The sequence below is a fragment of the Emydura macquarii genome, unplaced genomic scaffold (genome assembly GCF_026122565.2).
Source record: "Emydura macquarii macquarii isolate MOO-44397 ecotype Brisbane River unplaced genomic scaffold, CSIRO-AGI_Emac_v2 contig_383, whole genome shotgun sequence".
Taxonomy (NCBI): domain Eukaryota; kingdom Metazoa; phylum Chordata; order Testudines; family Chelidae; genus Emydura; species Emydura macquarii.
This window is the reverse complement of record NW_027130520.1, coordinates 6,091,664-6,113,399: the sequence shown is the minus strand read 5'-3', so window position 1 is coordinate 6,113,399 and position 21,736 is coordinate 6,091,664. Positions and strand designations below refer to the sequence as shown.

The window sequence follows — 21,736 nt, the reverse complement described above, 5'->3', positions numbered from 1 at the left end:
TATTTATCCTTACCACCTACTGTGGAGATAATGGCAATATGCTTTAACTTGTAATGCCTAGGTACTTGACAGATTGGTGTCACAGTCCATACAGTCCACAGTTACAAAGTCCACATTCTCCACAGATATGATACAATTATATCTGATGTACTACAGTACTTCCGTATACTGAGAGTAGCAAATAAGAGCCTCATTCTGCAAGGTGCTAAGTGCCTTAAGCTCCTGTTGATGTCAATGGGCTTGATCCTGAGAAGTGACATAACTGAAAATATAATAGGTAATTATTTCTGTTAATTTATATAGTGCCTACAGTGTGCTAGGCACTGTACATTTGATTTGGTGAATCAGTAAAGAAACTTCATGAGAAGGCACAATGAAAATTATGGGTGTAAAAAAGTCATAGATCTCATAGGTACAGGATCTTTTAACAGAGCAGTGAAGAGACGGAAGCAAGGATTAAAGGAAAATATGTTCTTTGCTGAGAGTTTCTTTTCTTGGACCCATAGGATCCCATGATCTTAAATGGATTTCCTCTCTCTCCCAGGGGATTGGAGGAAGCTCAGGCCTTTTGCCCAGGCTGGGACACAGGACTATCCCCTCAGCATATTTTGCAGAACACCACCTTCCAGAGTTGCAAAATACTAAACTTTTTCATAATCCCAAGATTTAATCCTGTTACAAAGGAAACTAATACCTGTTTGGAATAGAGCTTTCAATTATTAGGACTGGAGAAACACCTTAAATCTTCTAAGAAATAGTTCTCTAATGGAGTTAGATTGTAAGAACTGTTTGGTTCCACATGATACCAGCATGACTACTAGCTAGCTGCATAAGAAATATGACAAATCTGGAGTGTTACTGATATTAGGTGAGTCGTGTTTGTAATCTTCTTCTGTTTCTCTTTCAAAATAAGGCACTGTTCTCAGTTGTGTCTAACATGACCCACCAGAAGTTATAGTCTTTGTATTTGAAAAAGATGATTTTTTTCTTTGTTTGCCATAAAGCCGTATTTCTACAGCTTCTGCCATGCCTGGGCCTCCTTTCTTTCTTGAGGGTGATCTGATGACCAATGGGTAGAGGTTGGTTCCCATATTAGGAAGCCTGTTTTTGTAGTCTGAGCAGGGGAGGAAAATCCAGATCAATCTATATCCTCTTCCTGATGAATAGTCTTCAGAACTTAGAAGACTGGTGGGCACAAATTTTCTGTTTCTAGACAACTGCTTTCATCTCTTACAAAATCATAGAAATATAGGGCTGGAAAGTACATCTATTCCAGCCTCCTGCACTGAGGCAGGACCAAATATACCTAGACCCCGAGAGGTGTGTCTAACCTGTCCGTACAAACCTCCATTGACAGAGATTCCACAACCTCCCTTAGAAGCCTAGTCCAATACTTCGCTGTCCTTATAGTTAGAAAGTTTTTCCTAATATGTAACCTAAATCTCCGTTGCTGTAGATTAAGCAGATTTCTTGCTGTCCTACTTTCAGTGAGAACAATCGATCACCATCTTCTTAATAACAGCCTATAACATATTGGAACACTACTATCAGATCCCCTCTCAGTTGTCTTTTCTCAAGACTAAACATGCCCAGTGTTTTTAACCTTTCCTTGTAGGTCAGGTTTTCTAAACTTTTCATCATTTTTGTTGTTCTCCTCAGCTCTCTCCAATTTGTCCATATTTTTCTTAAAAGTGAGGCACCAAGAACAGACACAATACTCTAGCTGAGGCCTTAACAAGAAAAGTGAGACAATTACCTCTTGTGTTTTACACACAACACTCCTGTTAAAACACCCCAGAATGATATTAGACTTTTTTGCAACCACATCACATTGACGACTCATATTCAGTTTGTGATCCACTATAATCCCCTGATCCTTTTCAGCAGTATTATTGCCCAGCCAGTTACATTTTAAATCTGTGTATTTGATTTTTCCTTCTTAAGTGTAGGACTTTGCACTTGTCTTTACTGAATGTCATCTTGCTGATTTCAAACTGATCCTTCAATTTATTAAGGTAATTTTGAATTCTAATCCAGTCCTCCAAAGTGATAACAACCCCTCCCATCTTGGTGCCATCCACACATTTTATAAGCATATTCTCCGCTCAATTATTCAAGTCATTAATGAAAATATTGAATAGTACCAAACCCAGGACAGACCCCTGCAGGATCCCACTAGATACATCCTCTCAGTTTGACAGCAAACCATTGATAACTACTCTTTGAGTACAGTTTTTGAACCAGTTTTGCAGTTTTATTGTAATTTCAGACCACATATTCCTAGTTTGGTTTATGACAGTGTCATGTGGGACTGTGTCAAAAGCCTTACTAAAATCAAGATATATTATATTTACATCTTCCTCCTATTCATTAGGCTAGTAAACCTGTTAAAGAAGGAAATTAATTGGTTTGGCATGATTTGTTCTTGTGAAATCCATGTTGGTTATTACTTATAACCCTATTTTCCTCTAGGTGCTAACAAATCAATTTTTTATTAATTTGTTCCAATATCTTTCTAAGTAACAAAATTAGGCTGGCTGCTCTATAATTCCCTGGGTCCTCTTTGTTCCCCTCTTTAAAGACAGATACTCTGTTTTCCCTTCTCCAAGTCTTTGAGATCTCCTCCACCCTCCATGAGTTCTCAAAGATAATTGCTAATCATTGTGAGATTGCTTCAGTTAGCTCCTTAAGTACCCTAGTGTGAATTTCATCAGGCCTTGCCCACTTGAATACATCTAACTTATCTAAATATTCTTTAACCTGTTCTTTCCCTATTTTGTCTTGCATTTCTTCCCCATTGCTGATAATATTGTATTAAGTATCTGGCCACAATTTACGTTTTTAGTGAAGACTGAAGCAAAATAGGCATTAAACACCTCAGCCTTCTAGATGTCGTCCCTTATTAGCTCTCTTTCCATGCTAAATAAGCTTCATCTTTCTCATGCTCCTAATGCATTCCTAGAGCCTCATCTCCTTGTCTTTTAGGTTTCTTGCTAGTAACTCATATTGTGCCGTACCTTTCTGATGTTTCCTTACATGCTTGTTCTGTTCTTTTGACCTCATCCTTAGTAATTTGTCCATGTTTCCATTTTTATAGGGTTCTTTTTTGATTTTCAGGTTATTAAAAAGCTCCTGATGCAGCCATATTGGCTTCTTGCTATTCTTCCTATCTTTCCTTTGCATCAGAATAGTTTGCTGCTGTGCCTTTAATATTGCCTCCTTGAGAAACTGCCAGCTCTTCTGAGCTATCTCTTCCCTTACATTTTCTGTCTATGGGACCTTACCTACCCATTCTCTGAGTTTGTTAAAATCTGCTTTTTGAAGTCCATTGCCTTTATTCTGCTGCTCACACCTTCCTTTTCACAGTATCATGAAATCTATCATTTCACGATCACTGGCAAGCCTAGAGAAGGGGAGAGAGCCAGAAGGTAAGGAAAGGCTCAGGGAAAAGGCAGTAAGGTCCAGGATGGAACAGATCTGGTGTGCTGACTAGAGGGTCCCTGAGCTAGAACCCCGGGTAGAGAATGGGCCCGGGTTCCTAGCCACTAAGGAAGTGAAACCAAAGGGACAGTGAATGGAAGACTACTAGTAAGGAAAGACTTTCATATCCTGGAAGGGGAAACGTATAGTGACCTGGCCGGAGGGCCAAGTCATGAAGAAGGAGCATCCGGAGTTGCAGAGACCGAGAGAAAGAGTGGCAGCAGGGCATACAGAGAGCAGCAGAAGGGGGCCTTGGACCTGAAAAGAGGTAACCCCCAGAGACACCAGGAAGAGGCACCATCTGCAGTGAGTGGACCCCATGACAAGACAAACAAGCCAGATGCTCTGTGCCAGGATATATATGAGCATACAATGCATCTCTTGGCCTTGGTTTTCCCTTTCTTCTACTTGTCTGCTATCTTTGGCTCAGCAGAATAATGGGGACAGGAAAATACATCAGAAAACCTCAACCCCAAAGCTCCAAATATTTGCAGATTTTCTTTAACAAATCTTACATTCCAAATAAAACTGAGTAAGGAAAATGTTTTAGTTAAGATGCCTGAAAAAGCTGTGTCACAAACAGAAGTCTGTAGCCAGCTGTTCACATTGCTTTGGAAGGAGGGAAATATGGGTGGTCCTATACTCCAGTCAGAACAAAAGGTTACTCTGCCTCCAATCACCAAACAGAGAGGGCCCACTATTAAGACAAAAGGACATGAAGGGGAAACTATAAGAAGATGACAGAGAGAATACAGAGAAGAATGGAGAAAAGGAGGGAAGGAGTGAGGAATTCTCCATGGAGAACCACTGAAATAAACATGAAGTGAAAGGAGACAAACAAATGATGAAACAGGGAAAAAATTAATGCATTAGGTTTAGGATTTTATTTCAGATTTCACCAAAACCTTCAAATGACATTTTGGCTCCCTGATGATTTGGCTAGATATATTTTATCTGAACCCTGATATGGATGAACAGCCTGGATCCTAGGAGGCCTTTCCTTTCTAAGGGCTCCTAAAATCTGGAAAAGCCAATCACACAGGGGTCTGGTCAAATCTTGCATCTGGAGCACTACATTTTGTTTAATCATGTGTCCCCTTGAACATGCCAACTCTTCCCCACACAGAACTCAGATCCTGAGCCAGTCAAATTGTTTTCATGGTTCACCATAGGGTGCCTTTTCAAGAGAATGACTCCTATTAATCTCAGATTTTAATGCAAGCTTTGGCACTCATGGAAGGCTTGGAGCCCTAACAACTCAGGACCTGTTCATGCCTAGGGGGAGTTCTTTAGGAAAAGGTCTCCCAGGATTTAATGCAGAAGCATATTGTGAAGCAGTGTCTTATGGTCATTTTGGGCCCTTTCTTGCAGCCATCACAGGCATTAATTAAGAGCCCTTCCCTGAGGCATAAAAAACATTTTTATGCCCATCTGAAACAAGAATATTCCAAGGCAAGAGAAACGCTTCTTCAGCCCAATTATTTTAAGACGGGTCAGCCTAATGGCAGCTTGGTGTTCAAGATAATGGGTGGGGCTGTAGGTAGCAGGTCCTTCCCCCCCTCCCTGCCATCCTCTGCTTCTCTGCAAGTGGATCATATTTACAAAGTGGATAATTGAGACTGTGTGTTCAGGACTGTCACAGGGAAGCCTTTTGGCGTAAGAATGAGAGATTTGTGAGAAGGGGGTAACTTAAAAATTGGGACACATGACAGAAAAGAAGATGGTGGGAGAAAACAGTATTTATCTCCCCTGTTGTCCATTCACTATTCCTTTCCAGTACTGATACCTTACCCCCTCCAGTCTAGCGCTATCCTAAGATCTGCTTCCTATCGCCTTGACACCACCGATCTATTCCCTCCTGCGTTAATCCTGCAACTCAACCCATTCCATTCCTAAAGCAGAATTTCCCCACTTCCCTCCAACCCAACTGCCCAGAAATGCCCTCCCACATACACTTGTCCCCAAAGCAGAAAACCCCTTCTCTTCTTATCCAGCCTTGGTAGCTCAGAAGCCTCCCCCTAAATTCTGAATGTCTATTGTGTATGCACACAAACCCTTCTAGACATAGACAATCTATCCCAAGGCTCAGAATCCTTCCCTCTCCAACCTGACACTAACCAGTACTAGCACCAGGATCAGAAACGTCCCCTTGCTTGTTGCTGGGATGAAGAATCAGGAGCAGAAGCAATAAGGAGGGCTGTGACCTCCAGGAACCATATACTCTTAATTAGCACCATATAAGCCTATATTCCTGGTCTATTTCTCTTCTCTTCTGCCTGAAGTTCATGTGCTGCAGGAACTGTAGGGGCTGTGGGCTTCACAGACCCTGTGCAGACAGTCCTGCTTCTGTGAGACAGATGTCAATTAGCCCCAAAGAAGCCTGTAGTCCCTGTTCAGTGCTTCCTTCCTCTATTGCCTGCAGGCTATGTCTCACAGCCTGGCCAGGAGTTCCCTAATGACAATGAGGTGTACTGCAACCTTGAGGGACCTGAATCAGCTCCAGCCACAAGAGGAGTTCCACAGCAGTAATAGCTAATAGCAGTAATGGGCCCTGCAGCACATCACTCACATTACACAGTTGTGACACTATGTGTAGGTTTAACCCCTTTAATCCCTAATGACCAGCCAATCCCTGGGTTGGCCATCTTGAGCAGGTGAACTAACAACTAAAATTTTAAAGAAATGGTAAAAATGGCATAGAGGAACAGAGAGACCATAAGAGGGGGTGGGGTAGTAACACCTATGATCTATGGAATATTGACACTGAGGGAATTATGTATGCCCCTAACTGGTAACTATTCAAAAATATTTCAGGGGCTGTGCAGCTAGGCAAACAACTACAGTTGAGGTCTGTTGAGGCATCATCAGGAAGGTGAAAAGTAGTTAAAAGAAGTATTAATATTTCCTTTATACAGATGGGGAAATTGACGCACAAAGAGGTTCAGTAAATCTGTGGAAGAACATGGAAAAGCCCCCAGAGCCTGTGACTTAGAGGCCTTGTCTACACTAAGAAATTAGGCTGGTATAACTATGTCACTCAGAATGAAAAATCCATTCCCCTGAGCGCTGCAGTTAAACCGACCTAATTCCTGGTGTAGACAGCACTAGGTTAGTGGCAGAATTCTCCCATCGACCTACTGCCACTTCTTTGCCAGGTGAAGCACCTACACCTATTGGAGAACCCCTCCTGTCAGTGTAGGAAGTGTCTTCACTAAGACACTACAGCAGCAGAGATGCAGCTGCACTGCTGTAGCTTTGTAAGCATAGACAACCCCAAAGTCCTGTCTATATCATTATTAAGAATGATAAGGTGGAAGACGGAAATGAAAAAATCCTAAGAGAAGAAACAAAGAATCAGGAAAAGGTAAAAACAGACTTTAAAAGCATGTAAGACACTTCAAAATGATGAAAAAGATATAGAGTAAATTTTTCAAAACCACCTATATGACTTAAGAGCCTACATTCCATTTTCAAAAGTGAAATAGGCATTTAGGAGTCTATGTTTCACTTAAAGTCAATGGGACTTAGGCTGTTACGTGCCTAAATCACTTTTGAAAATTTTACTTGCATTATCTTTACTCCTCATTCAGCCCTTAAATTGTATTTTATTAATAAAAATAAAATAACTATGTTAATAAAAAATAATATCTGCACACTACGATACTTATCTGGCATATTTCTGTTTCTCCTCTTAGTCAAATAAATGTCATTTCATGACTATAGCGTCAGTGTTTCAAAAACTTGTTTGTAAAAGAACAATGAAAAAAATACCAGAGAGTTCAAATGTTTTTGCAAATGACCCTGAGTTAATTAGAAAAGTCTGCACCCTGGCCAGTTCCCCTTCTCACGTGTCAGCTCTCATTAAATCAAAAAATTCTCATTTCAAAGTTAACGAACACCATGGTTAACAAAACTGTTAAAATGGGATCAAGTGGGCACATTCCTAGGTTTATATATGATGTCATGTTAAGCAGCCCACAGCTGAACTTGCAAGAAGTATGAATGATTTTTCAATATATTAAGTATCTGATCTAATGCTAATTTTCTCTCTCTAGGCTAAGTGTGCTGGGAACAGGTGGCCCTGCTTTCAATTACGGAGGGCTAACATGCCAGTGTGAGGCCTGGATTAGTTCACCTTCTCACAGGGAATTTGCTTCGGTTGGGAATGGATTTATTATGGCTTCACACATGGAATGGAGCTCATGTCAGCTGAGGGCAGTGACACATCATATGATTCAAATTAACCTGCTGTGGACTGTTCCACAGGGTTGAGATTGTGTATTAAAATGACGACATTTTTAAAACAGCTTGAAAGAAACCAGGATTGCCGAAGTGCAATGGTTCCAATTTGTTCCAACTAATCTATCACCTGCTGGAGATACTATTCTAGTGGATTTCTGGTAGCTGCTATTTACCAGGTTTCTACAAATCACTGACCTTGCTAATGGGTACAATTGTTGCCTTTGGAGGTAGAATTTTTTTTTTTAAATGGGGGTTGGTGGTTTTTTATATACAACTAGAGGCACAATATTTATTACAACATACAAGCAATGGAAAGGAAAGACAAATGGATAGGCAAACACAAAAGAAAAATCTTGACCTCTGTTTTATCATTCAGCATAGGGACTACATCATATTTCTTAATTTGACTGGATAAAGTGTTCTACAGAAAATTATTCCAAATGGCAAAAAATCAAAAAGCTTAATAATTTCATACTTAAACTATCATCTTTCCAAGAAAATGTTAGGGGAAGAGGATTTTGGCACAGAAGGAGTTGTATTTTGCTTACAATTGTACTTTTAAGGCAAATTATAAGATGAGTTATATTTAATAAATTATTGAAACCTTTGGTAATATATTACATACAGCAAAAATATGTGGGTTTTTTGTTCTAAAGTAAGAGTTAATTGATAGGGATAGCAAGTACTGTAGTAATAAAACAACATGGTCATCTTTATTCTTTGTCTAAGAAGATAATTGGCCAGAAAGTAATCATCAGTTCATTTGTATCTAATGTAATCCTACTTGTGAAGAATGAAATATGCAAGTCCAGAATTAGATTTAATATAACACTGGTTGTGTGTGTTGATCTAATAAAAATTTAAAAATTTGTAGATAATTAGTTACTGCAGAAAAGGAAAGAATGGTTCTTTAATTCATTTTTGGGGGGTAAAGTTGAGATCTGTTCCCACAGGGTCAGTGATGTATGCTTATTTCTCCTAGGATCCTATTACCTAAAATCTGGAAGAAATATCATTTTTCGTTAGTTGCCAGAAATGTACAAAATAATCCACTCATGTGGCAAGAAGTGTATTAAAGTATCCTGTTATTTCCATTTAATTGGTGGTTTCCAAGTCTAGCTACTTGCTGTAATTTTTTGATCTTTAAGTTAATATAGAGTGACAATCTGGCTTCCTGCATGGTGAAAGAATACAATTTTTCTATGGAACAACATCTACTTATCTACTTGAGTTGACAAACTGTTTACAATAACTAAAGTTTCATCTAAGATAGCAAATTCTGGGAACCATTTACAGACTTTTTTCTAACTGCTATATTATAGCTTGCAAACTCATCTTTCCAAAAGTATTTTTCTTAGGAAGAATGTTTTCTACTTTATACTTACTAAACAACATCTATTTATCTACTTGAGCTGAAAACTGTTTACAATAAGTTTCATCTAAGATAGCAAATTCTGAAAACCATTTACACGCTTTTTTCTAACTGCTATGCTGTAGTTTGCATCATAAATTATACACATCTTTGGAGATGATACTTCAAACTCACCTTTCCAAAAATATCTTTCTTAGGAAGAATGTTTTATACTTTATACTTACTAAAAAACATTGAACCTTTGATACATATACACAAGTATATTCAGTAGTCACTGCAATAGTTATATCCAGGTTTCTGATTGTATTTGCACAACTTTGACAAATGTGCTGAAAAGCAGATCAGCTGTCTTCAACGGCAATCATCTATTGCACTTGTCTGTATCAATTTATTATAAAATAAATACATAAAAATGAACATAAACAAGTCCTTAGAAAATATTTATAGTAGTAATATACTATTTTACAAATGTTCATAATAAATTACTAAATTGTTGACAGACTTAGTGCGATATATGCACTACTACCTGTGAAAGAATTTTTAGCAATGTATTTATTCAATTCTTCTTCTTCTTTTCCTTTATGCCGCTTTTCCTGGTGGGGGTCACAGCAGCAGCATGGAGTGTAGGGAGGACTAGACCTCCCTTTCTTCTGCAACAGGTTCCAGCTTGTCTGGGTGATTCCCAAACATTCCCAGGCCAGCCGGGAGATTTAATCCTTCAGCATGTCCTGGGTTGACCTCAAAGCCTCCTCCCAGTGGGCCATGCCTGGTATAGTTCCAAAGGAAGCCTACCATAGGGCATCCTTATCAGGTGCCCAAAACACCTCAGATGACTCTCTCCGATCTGGAGGAGTAGCAGCTCTCCTGAATAGCTGAGCCCCTCACCCTATCTTGAAGAGTCAGCACAGCCACCTTTCAGAGAAACCTCATTTCAGCTGCTTGTACCCGTGATCTTGTCCTTTCAGTCATTACCCAAAGTTCATGACCATATATGAGGATGGGCACATAGATTGACCTGTAAACTGAGAGCTTCGTCCGAAAACTTAGCTCCCACTTTACCACCATGGATCAGTCCAGCGCCTGCATCACTGCCACCGCCACACTAATCCGCTGGTCAGTCTCATGCTCCCGCTTACCATCACTTGTGAACAAGACCCACAGATACTTAAACTCTTCCACTAAGGGCAGCTGTTCCTCTTTGACCTGGAGAGAACACTCCACTTTGTTCCAGGAAAGAACCATGACCTCTGATTTATTCATTTATTCTATTCATTAATGATATATTGGTTGACCCAGCTGTCACCAATACCATGTGTACCTGGATGGCCTCACTGAGGTCCTCTGAAGATGACTGCTGAGGTCCTTGCCCTTGCTGGATGATCGCAGGCTGACTGTGTGTCTGGCCACCCGACTCCTTGCCACGGAACCACTAAGGAGCCATTCTTCTCCCTTCTGGTGGGCTCAGCTACTTCCCAGATGCCCAACAATGTGTTGGAAAGAGTCTTGATTGGGAAGTTTTTATTATATTATTGATGTTAGCATGTTGTTGAATTAAATCACTTCATCTTTTCTTTTCACTAGATACTGAAACAGTACTTATTGCAGTTGTGTTGTTTTATGCAAGTATGGTCCTTATTTTAGCAATCTAGTCAAAGCTCGAACATTGTGGAATAGCTCTTAAAGAAGATTAAATTATTTGACCAAGCTCTCAATTGTAGCAGGTTACAGATTATAAAACTCTGTACAGGAAGGCAGGGATATTCTGTTGAACTACCCTGAGTCAAAATGCTATGTTAAGATTCACGGTAATTACTGCTGTGTCATGCGGAGAGATGGGTCCAACTAGCACTAGCCAAATGATTAAAATGTAGGTATGTCTCTTATGTCAAAAGAGTTCCTGGAAGAAAATTCTAGAAACAGCCAAGATCTGGAAGGAAACATGCTGAGGTTTATACTGCATTATTGTTTTGGAGTTGCCTATAATGCCAAAGATCATGAAGGAGTGAATTGAACACTGACTCAGGATCTGCCTGCATTGTTGAGTATGGGTCAGAAAGAGACTCATCTTATTCACACCATTATATTTGGAGGTAGGAGATTTATTGTCTACCAAGGACATGGGGGAATCATTTAAGTCATGGGAAAGTAAAACCCTCCAGTAGAGACTGCTTGCCTTTGCCTAGCAGCAACCTCAACTCTTCTCAACGAGGCAGAAGAGGTCAAACTAGGGGACAATAAGCAGAAGAGTTCATGCCCAATAAAGCACGCTTCTCTTCAGAGCCTGGAATGGAATCCAAGATTCCTGAGTCTCACCATTCCTCTGCTGTCACAAATATCTGTGGAAACCCAATGGCAAAATAGGTCTCTCACCCCTCTCGTGCTGCTCCACACAGAGGAAGACAGCCTATCATTGCTATCAGTTACCCTGTTAGTGCAAATGGCAGAGGTCTGTGTGGAGGATCCAAACACTGCAGATGACCCATGTAGGTGTCACCAGGATGCCAGATGATGGAATATCCATTTCTTCAGTTTTCCTTTTTTAAAATCATGGGAAATTACACATACAAAAACCACATTAAAATAATATTATTAAGGTTGCAAAGTCAAAAACACAAAAGCTAAGAAATGCCAGAACTAAGGTTACAAATGTAATCCTAATTAAGCCTCCCCCCCTTCTATGTAAACCATATAATACTGTCTGTAATTATATGATCACAATTTCTTCCATAGAATTCCTGTCGCATTCAGTGAATAGGATGGACCTACTCTGTGGATGAAACAGGGCTACGTAGGAAAGAAGCCTGTTGTTTGTAGGACCCCTGCCTCATTCAGAAGTTGGAAGGTGTGTATTGAATGAGGTAAAGGATTACAGGAAGAGAAAGAATGCTATCCTGGTTAATGCAGTTGAATACTGCCTTGGAGAACTGGATTCTATTCCTGCCTCTTCCACAGAGTTCCTGTGTGATGCCAGGCAAGACACTTAAACCAAGCCTTTTTCAAGGGGGTCACTAATTGTGTGTATGTCTCTCTCTGGAAGCCTAACTTGATATCCTGGGGTCTGATTTGCAAAAGTACTGAGCTGACAGCAACTGAAGTCAATGGGAGCTGTCCTTTGAACATATAAAATGCTCTATAATGCTAACTACTCAAAAAAATCAGGTCCTAGGTGTTTCGATTTGGGTATTAAAATTATGGAAACTTTTGAACTTAAATCTTTCTTTGCCTTAGTTTCTCAGTACCTCACAGGGGAGTTGTGAAGGTAAATCCATTAATGTTTGTGAAGTACTTAAATTTTATAGTAATGAGTGCCATAGAAAAGCCCATGAGGATATTAATAATTCTTCAGAACAGGTTTGAACAGTGTGCAGGAAATAAAGCATGGGGGCTACTCACTGAACAATGTAGAGAAAACAAAGTATTAAATGAGCCCTGTCCATTTTGTGCACTGAATGAGGCAAGGATCCAGTGGAAAAAATAGAATGTTATCATGTAATTAAAGACCGTAACGTAATTCATATGCAGAAAAGGGATATATTAAGGTTGCACATGCAATCTTTGCAACCTTATTCACGTTTTTTTTTAACATGCTGTAACACAGGCAGCTGCCTTTTGAACAGCATCCAAGGCCAGAAGTTGCACTATGGTTCTCTGCCTTTGCTTTCCCCCTTTTCAGGGCCCTTTAAGAACCCACTCAGTTCAAAGGTAGTACAAACAAGTCCCTCATGGGGTCCAATTTATTGAGTCCTCAGGTGTATACTGGCCCTCTAGGCCCCCAGCCCCAGTTCAGTTTCTGTCTCCTAGTAGTTCAGTGTAACACAAATCTTTCAAAAACAGAACACAAATGCACGCAGCTGAAACTCCAACCCAGCTAGGCACAGCCCCACCTCTCTGAAAGAACCCTCTTTTTGCTTCTCAGCACGTCCTGCCTGGAGTTTGTCTTCTTCACAGGCCTTTCCAGCTGGGCCTTTGTAGTCTATCCAAGGACTCCCTGCTTGGAGAGTTTTCCTCACTCTCCTGCAGACACAACCCATACCTGCTGATAGTGGGGAGGGGGGCAGAGTGAGGCCAGCAGCTTCAGCAGATGTTACTGAGCATGCTCAGTCCAAGTGAGCATGCTCAGTACAAGCCAAGCAGCAACTCTGGGGGATGGCAGAAATGTCATCATCCCGTCTGCCTCTCACTCCCAAGTTGCCTCTGCTCTCCTGCTTCTTGAGCTTTTCCCTTACTGACTCAGGACGCTGCAGTGTTCTGCAGACATAAATGCAGATTCCTGGGCTTCCCCTCTTTACTGCAACATCCTTCTTTTGTATTGGAATCAATGATTCCTCTCAGCTGAAGCTTATCCTGTAATCAGGGTTGACTTAGCCCCAGGCTCTCCAGCCCCCCGGAGAAAGCCACCCTTTTGCACATGGTTTTTCTTCATGTGAATTCATATATAGAGAATACATGATGTTGTTTGCTATAAACTTTTATTGACGTGAGTTGGGGATTGTTCAATATTGGCAAACCACAAATTATGCATGTTGTCTCAAAGAAGTGCTGATAAAACTTTTATACTATGCTACCATATATTCCAAATATGCTATATGAGTTATAAAAATAGTTCTACAGTGGTTATTTTATTTCATAAAATTAACTATTTTGGAAGATGAAAATTTTATTCAGAGTATTTTTGTTTTGTATATTTGCACCTGTAATACCAGGTGCCTAGGTTATCATGAGTCCAACTGAACAGGGTTCAGAGGGAACAGTATAAACCTCTAAAAATGACTTTAAACAGGCCCTTCTATACATGTGTCATAAATTTTACATTCTCATAGACTTCCAAGGGCTAGAAGCAGGTATTTTGTGTTCTACTAGAAATCTACAAATTTCACATTTCTATAGGTTTAAGGCTCCCATATCTAGTTTTGAAAGATAATAAGCTTATCCAGCCTTAAACCTGTCATTTTAGTTCTGTTCAGCCTGGGCTTCTGTCCATTTTAGTTTTTGGCAAAAATAAATAAATAAATAAATAAATAAATCCACAGTTATGGAGAAAGAAGGAAACATTTTTCTGGCGTGTTCATTTACAAAGAAATGATGCCTATGTGTGCATATAGAGATAATGTTAGAAAATTCATTTTGATTAAAAGTGCACCTCTTACCTGGCCCATTGAGAAAGTCTTTAATTTGCAGTGTGATGAGAGGAGGTGGAATGCCACTTTTAGCATCTATCTCTCCTGCTACTGTGTGCAGCCAAACCTCATAATAATCAAGAGCTTCTGGAAGTGTCTTTCCAGGATCTGCAGGTGATAAGATAATCATCAAATGTATTAATGATATGCTAGTAGGTCTATTACTACCAGTAGTAGTGTGACAAAACAGACTACAGGAAGCAAAACAAAACAAAGTTAAGAATATACACTTTACTATAGCATTTATATACTATTTCATATGCAGTGTTTGCAGTTATATACACAGAACCAATATACCTGCATATATATTAGTGTGTGCGTATGTACAATATGCCAGAGTATATTACAATAATTATACTTAATTTGTAATGTGTCCAAAATAGTAGTAAATGTAAAAAGATATTGACATGGCTATTCTTAGTATCCATTTGTTTTAGCTTGACTGCTAGGAAAGATTCCTGAACATTAACTTATTCTTCCCAAAATGGATGTATGAACTAAAAGTTGCTATTAGTGAAATGAAACCTTTACTAGCTACTTCTATATTTTCTTTGCATCATGGTATAAACGAAATAACAACAAAAAGCACAAACTGTACAGAAGTCTAAAAGATCAGCATGTTAAATGCTCAAGCATGCAATGCAGTTATTTTGACTTTCACTGACACTGCAATCACTTTTTACTACTAGGCTTTTGAAATGTACTTCAGTTACTGCTGCAGACCGCTTTTAACAGTATTCCTTTTGTCAATCCATAATGTTCACAATTATGAATAATAGTTCAAATTAACTTCTGCTCAGTGCTGTGTATTTCTTTATTTTCTGGCTCCCATAGATGACAAAAACAGCACCAGGTTATTTTTAATCTCTGACAATTCACAGCATTTTTTTGTAATAACTCTATTAAAAAATGACTGCTGAGTTTTGGCATTTCATGATTTTTTAAAAAAAGTCTAAATATTCACAGTTTTTCTTTAGTTCTCTCTCTAGTTTTATGATCACAGAATGCTCCCCTCACACTTGACCCTTTCTATTTTGTAATAATTTTCTTGCCTTCGAGTTTCCCTCTCTCAGTTTTAGTTAATTTGAAAAGGTTTAATACAATTTTATTTATCTTGGGTTTTACTGATGGGATTCCTTTTCAAGATCAGCATTTACATACCAACCATTACAGTCAACATATGGTAATATAGTATCACAGTCATATGTGACCTGGGTATATAAAGTCAGCCTTGGAATTTGTATTACTTGACCTTATCATGTGATTCATATAAAACGTGGCACATATGAACCTTATGTGATTTCAAAGAACAGACGGAAACCAATTGATCGTGACTTCAGATCTATATGGAAAAGATCAAAAGTTAGCACATTCTTCTGCTTTTATTTGATCAATTTTCAGGCAAGCAATGACTTCAGTGCAGTATACGTACTGTGTGGTATTTACATTACAGCCAAAATACTTTTTTTCCTTTACTTTCTCTCCACTATCCATTTATAAAGTCACTTTTTAACAGTTATTTTAAGAGCTCTTCATTCCTGATCATTGCATACAGTATACACATACTTTGTCCATTTGGATTTCTGCATTTTCTATGGTTATTATACTTTCTCTTTAATTATGCTGAACAGTGTGGTATGGTGTATTCTTCATATATTATTAAATTTCAGGGCAAGGGTGTGTCTCTCTCTGTCTCTAAACAGTGCCTAGCATATTACAGGTGTTACAAGTGTCAATAATAAATAACAACAATTTTTTATTACTATGTAGGTTTGTGTGTCACGGTTTATAAATTATGCTACATTCTTATATTCTCATTTCCTTCTTTTAAATGCACAGCTTTAGAACAACTCACAACAATATGGTTTCTGCAGAGACTGCTGATATTTCCAAAATACTTTTGATGTTCTAAACTTTATCATTTTTGTTTTGGTTCCATACCACAATGTCTTATTTTTTGTACTAATTGTCCATCATACTGTTACAAACGTCATACTAAGCTCAATTATCACATAATGGAAGCCTCGTGAAGATTATGGAATATAACACAATGAATGTCACTAACTCATATAGACTGACAGGTAGGTATTGTTGCTAGAATAAATCTGCAAATTTTGTCCCCCTTTTCTGTTACTTAATACATTCATGCACTTTTTTATCATCTATCTAAAGAACTATTTATGTTATAAAATGTCTAATTGTTACTCTTTAAATATGAAGATATCCAACAACATAGGTGAAAAGTGTTAACATATGGGAAAGCTCTTTGATTACATACTAGATATTCAAATGCAGTTCAAGGTGCTTGAAACTGCAGGATACTATTTTTGCTCATGGGAGATTTTTAATTCTCCCAATAGCCTAAAGGATCCAAATGATGTCAAATCTGGACCATTAATGTAGTTCTTAAGTAATGAGAAGAAAATTATGATGGAGAGACTGTGAAGTTAAGATTGGGTGGTGGTGTAAATTGGGTTATTCAGATGCTAATATTGAGTAATTGGCATGAGCAACAAAAATTACCAGGAGGATGGACAGATTCATTTATGAGGAAAGGTAAAAGGAGCTAAATATGAATTGCTTGACTAAGGTATAACCTAAGGAGGAAAACATTGTTGAGTTAAGCACCAAGGAAGGAATAAATCATATAGTGTGCCCCAAGGGATATAAATTATCATAGAAGTAATGGAATGAAATTTAAAGAGAGAAAATTTAGGCTGAATATTAAAGAACGTCCTGATGGTGAGATCTACTAGACTATGGAATAATCTCTTCAGGGAACTGGTGGAAACACTATAGTTGGGAATATTTAAAATAGACAGAAGAAAACACTATAAAATGTACAGTGGGGAACAATTATGCATTGGCAGGGAATTTGGCTAGATGAAGTACTATAATAGGTCATTGCCATCTCCATTTCCTATGATTCTCTCAAAAATCAACACTTGAATTTGCAGTTATTTGTTTAAATAAAAGCCTTTGGAAGCCAGAGGGATGGAGATTGAGTAAAAAGGAAAAGGCAGGATCACTATGGAGGAACCAGAGGGAAGGAAAACGAAGGGCTGAAAAGTGGAGAGAAGTAGATGAAACATTCAAGGAGGCGAAAGAGAGAAAAGTCAGAAATGTTATATACTGTTTTTATGTGATTGATTACTCTGTGGTATCAAAGATAAAAAGCATATGAATAATTATTATGTATTGACAGACAGTCAAGATAGTATTTTGTAACATATTGCCCTGGTCTACACTGACCGGCAGTTAGGCAAGGTACACAGAGTAGGTTGCGTAACTCCCGTTGACTGCTGTGCTTCCCTTCTGCGTGGTGCCTTCACTGCACTGCGCCAACGGGAACCGCGTTCCTGTCGACGTAGTGCTACGCCACTCGAAGGGGTGGCTTACCAGTGTTGACTTCCGGATCAATTGAGCAGGTCTTCACTGACCGCTCAATCGATCCAGATAGGTTGATCTGATGGCAGCAACTTTGCCGCCATCAGTATAGACATACCCTGAGAATCAGAGGCTCTGTCAACTGAAAATGAATGGATTATATCTCTGCCAGAAGCTTTCTCATACAGAAAAATGATGATATAGGCTTCACCATAATGAGAGTGAAACACTGGAACATGGGAATTGCCATACTGGATCAGACCCAGTATGGCAATAGTCCAGTACCCTGTCTGATGGGGGCCAGTACCAGATACGTCAGAGGAAGGTGCAAGAAACCCTGAAGTAGACAAATGTGGTTATTCTATTCCCAATGAAAATCTCATCCTGATCCTTAATAGTTAGAGATTGGTTTAAAGTTTGATAAATGAAGTTTTATATCTTTTCCAAAATTCTTATTTTAGAATTAACTATTATAACTGGCCATTACTGTTATCTATAAATACAAACCCTCTTTGAATGTTGCTGAGTTCTTGGCCCCAATGATGCCATGTGCCAATGAGTTGAACATCTAATACTGTGTTGTTCTTTTATCGGTTTTGAATTTTTAGCTTTTTGATTTCACAGAATGCCCTCTCAATTGTGTTATAAGACAGGTAAAAAACAGGAACTCCTGATTAGACGTGATTGGAGAAAGATACGTCCATTCTTTGGAGGATTTCACCATTTCTAAAGTTGGTTTCATTTCAATTTGGGACAAAACCCAAATATTTCAAAATTCTTTGTGAAAGGGAAAGCAACCTGGGCTGAATGCATTCTGCCTCGCATGGTGCCCCAAGTTCACCATCAGTTTGCTAGGAAGTTGCCAAGAAGCCAGATGGGCAAGCTGGCAGGGAAGCAGGCAGATTTTTGTGGTAACTTTGGTGAAATTGAATCACCTCCACAAAACATTTTGATGAATCCACAAATTCCCATGGAAAAATATTTCTCCAACTATTTCTACTCCTGATCTATCTTCTCTATAACATGCATTATTTTGTATTATTTTATTATACCCCTTCTTATTCATCTCCTTTCTAAGGTAACAATCTTTTCAGTCTCAAATTTTAACTATAAATGGGGAATTGCCACTGCATGGGTCTGATTCCAGTGGGATCCCACACAGTTCAGTTCTTGGCCCTACACTATTTAACACCTTTATCAATGACCTGGAAGAACACACAGAATCATCACTGATAAAGTTTGCAGATAATTTGAAAATTGTCAGAGTGGTAAATAGTGAAGAGGATAGATTACTGATTCAGAATGATCTAGATTGCTTTGTAAACAGGATTCAAGCAAACAATATGCATTTTATTACGGCTAAATGTAAATATATACATCTGGGAATAAAGAATGTAGGCCATACTGATAGGATGGGGCACTATCCTGCGAAGTATGTCTCTGAAAAATACCTGGGGGCTGTGGTGCATAGACAGTTGAACATGAGCTCCCAGTGTTATGCTGTGGCCAAAAGTGCTAATGGAATTCTGGGATGCATAAAAAGAGGAATCTTGAGTAGAAATAGAGAGGTTACATTAGCTCTATATTTGGCACTGTGTATTTGGCTCTATATTTTGGTGCTGCCGGAATACTATGTCCAGTTCTGGTGCCCACAATTCAAGAAGGATGTTGACAAATTAGAGAAGGTTCAGAGCAGAGCCACAGGAATGATTAAAAAATTAGAAAATAACCCTTACAATGACAAATTCAAGGAAATCAATTGATTTAGCTTAACAAAGGGAAGGTTCAGGGGTAACTTGACTACAGTCTATAAGTACATACATGAGGAACAAATATTTAATGATGGGCTCTTCAATCTAGTGGAGAAAGATGTATAACACAATCCAATGGCTAGAAGTTGAAGTTAGACAAATTCAGATTGGAAATAAGGTGTACATTTTTAACTGTGAGAGTAATTAATCATTGAAACAATTTACCAATGGTCACGGTGGATTCTCCATCACTGACAATTTTAAATCAAGATTGGATGTTTTTCTAAAAGATATGTTCTAGGAATTATTTTGGGGGGAAATTCTATGGCATGTGCTGTGCAGGAAGTCAGACTAGATGATCACAGAGGTCTGTTCTGGCCTTAGAATCAGAGAATCTATACATACGAGAGTTGTGTATGCCCCTAATCATTCTCAGTGTCCATTTCTGAGCCTTTTCTATTATTGCAACATCCTTTTTTGAAATGTGGTCACCAGTACCAGAGCCCAAGCATAATTTTTTCAGTCCCAGTACAAACGTGTAACACGGGCCCCCTCTCACACACATACCACGATCCTTCATCCCATACATACAATCTCATGAGCCATGAAAATATTTTTCCTCATGGTAATGGGTCGGGCCCCCCAGGGCCTCCAGGTCTTGGTAAACTTTACCGTTCCCCCCACCCATGTGAGGGCTCTGACCAGTACTGCACGCAATATTCTAGATGAGGGAAAACCATGTATTTATATAATGGCATTATAGTGTTTTCTGTATTACTCTCAATCCCATTTTTTATGCATTCTTACATTTTGTTTGCTTTTTTGATTGCAGTTACACATTGTGCAGAGGTCTCTACTGAATTGACCACACTGATGCCCATGTCCTTTTTCTAAATCAATACTGTTAATTTAGAATTTTTACAATGTATGAGTAGTTCAGAGTTGAATTTCATCTGCCATTAATCTTACACAGAAGCATGGGTTGGAATATTTTAAATTGTAAAGGACCTGTCATACTTTCCAGCACAAGCACCTGTTTAAGGGGAAAAAATGAGTCCTAAAACGCTATAAAATTCACCTCACAGACTGTCCACGGCATTCTCCTTTCATGTGGCTATGGGAGATTAATGGCTAAGCACATAGTGGAAAAGCCTGGATAAGGAAATACATCTTGCAATGCGTTCTAAGGCCCTCTCTCTGCACATGGGCCCATCTGTGTGGAGCTCTTTGCAAAATCAAGGCCTAAATGTAGCCAGAAGTAAGCTTAAATGTGTTTCTAGTACAAGACAAATCCTGGTTGTATTACTATCTTCCAATGTGATCTTGGGTAAGTCTTTTAACCTCTCTGTGAATTGTTTTGCTCCTCTGTAAAACTGGAAGGATAACATTTCCCTACCTAACAGGGGTGTTGTGAGCCTAAATGTATTAGTGTTTGCAATGCAGTTTGAGATACTGGCATGGAAGGCTGTTCAAAAGTGCAAAGTAGTATCTTCATGTTTTATAAACCAATTAAATTATGTACTTAAAAAAGGCAGAAGTGGAAGACAAAAGACAAATAATTATAAAACTAGAGTAGCTAACCAAACAAGGAAATGAGATTTTATTCAGTATAAATGAGTTAAATATTAGAAATTAATTAATTCTATTAGTTGATTTATCATTGTAAATTAATTCAATTATAACAAATCTATACAAAAACTGTTCCTATATTTGTCTTCATATTATTTTATGGAGATCATTAAAAGGGACAGAGAGTCAAGTTCAAAACTGTAGTTTCAAAGAAAAAAAATCAGTATTTAATTTTTTTGCTAGCTACACTTTGAGTGAAATTTTTTTAAAGTGCCAATATCACTCTGGACCCTAAGTCCTAGGCATTTTTGAAAACTTTACTCTATATTAATACATATATTAATACTTTTCACTCTTCAGGCTATTTGTTTACTTTTTCTCTCCCCCACCTTGGACAATTAAAGTATAACAACAGTTTCACTTTCGTATATAGTTAGCACTCAGTCAATTTCACATGCAGTTTCTCATGCATTAGCATAATATGGCAACCTGTGTTGGTTGTAAATGCTAAAGCAGAAAGTTTGGTTATTTTAATTGCTTCACTGGCTCCCTCTTTTCTACTGTATCAAACAAAGTACCTGTCTTCACTTTCAAGGCCCTCCGTAACCAATTCCCACCAAACTATGATCTCTCATTCAGTACTAAAAGGTTGCCCCCTACCTCTGATTAACCCATGATGTCAGATGCCATCTTGTTCAATTTTCAAACAAGCAACTTCGTGCTTTCTCTCATGCTGCCTCTCAAACCTGGGAGAAGTT

General features: G+C 38.6%; 1 protein-coding gene across 4 annotated transcripts in view; it reads right to left on the bottom strand.

Annotated features, from left to right (window-relative positions):
* Positions 1-21,736, bottom strand: part of VPS13B (vacuolar protein sorting 13 homolog B) — an 819,784-nt gene that overhangs the window by 141,531 nt on the left and 656,517 nt on the right. For all 4 annotated transcript variants that reach the window (XM_067537148.1, XM_067537121.1, XM_067537138.1 and 1 more), the window contains one exon: positions 14,242-14,379. In XM_067537148.1, coding sequence (XP_067393249.1) covers positions 14,242-14,379 — 138 coding nt within the window. The remainder of the gene's footprint in view (positions 1-14,241; positions 14,380-21,736) is intronic.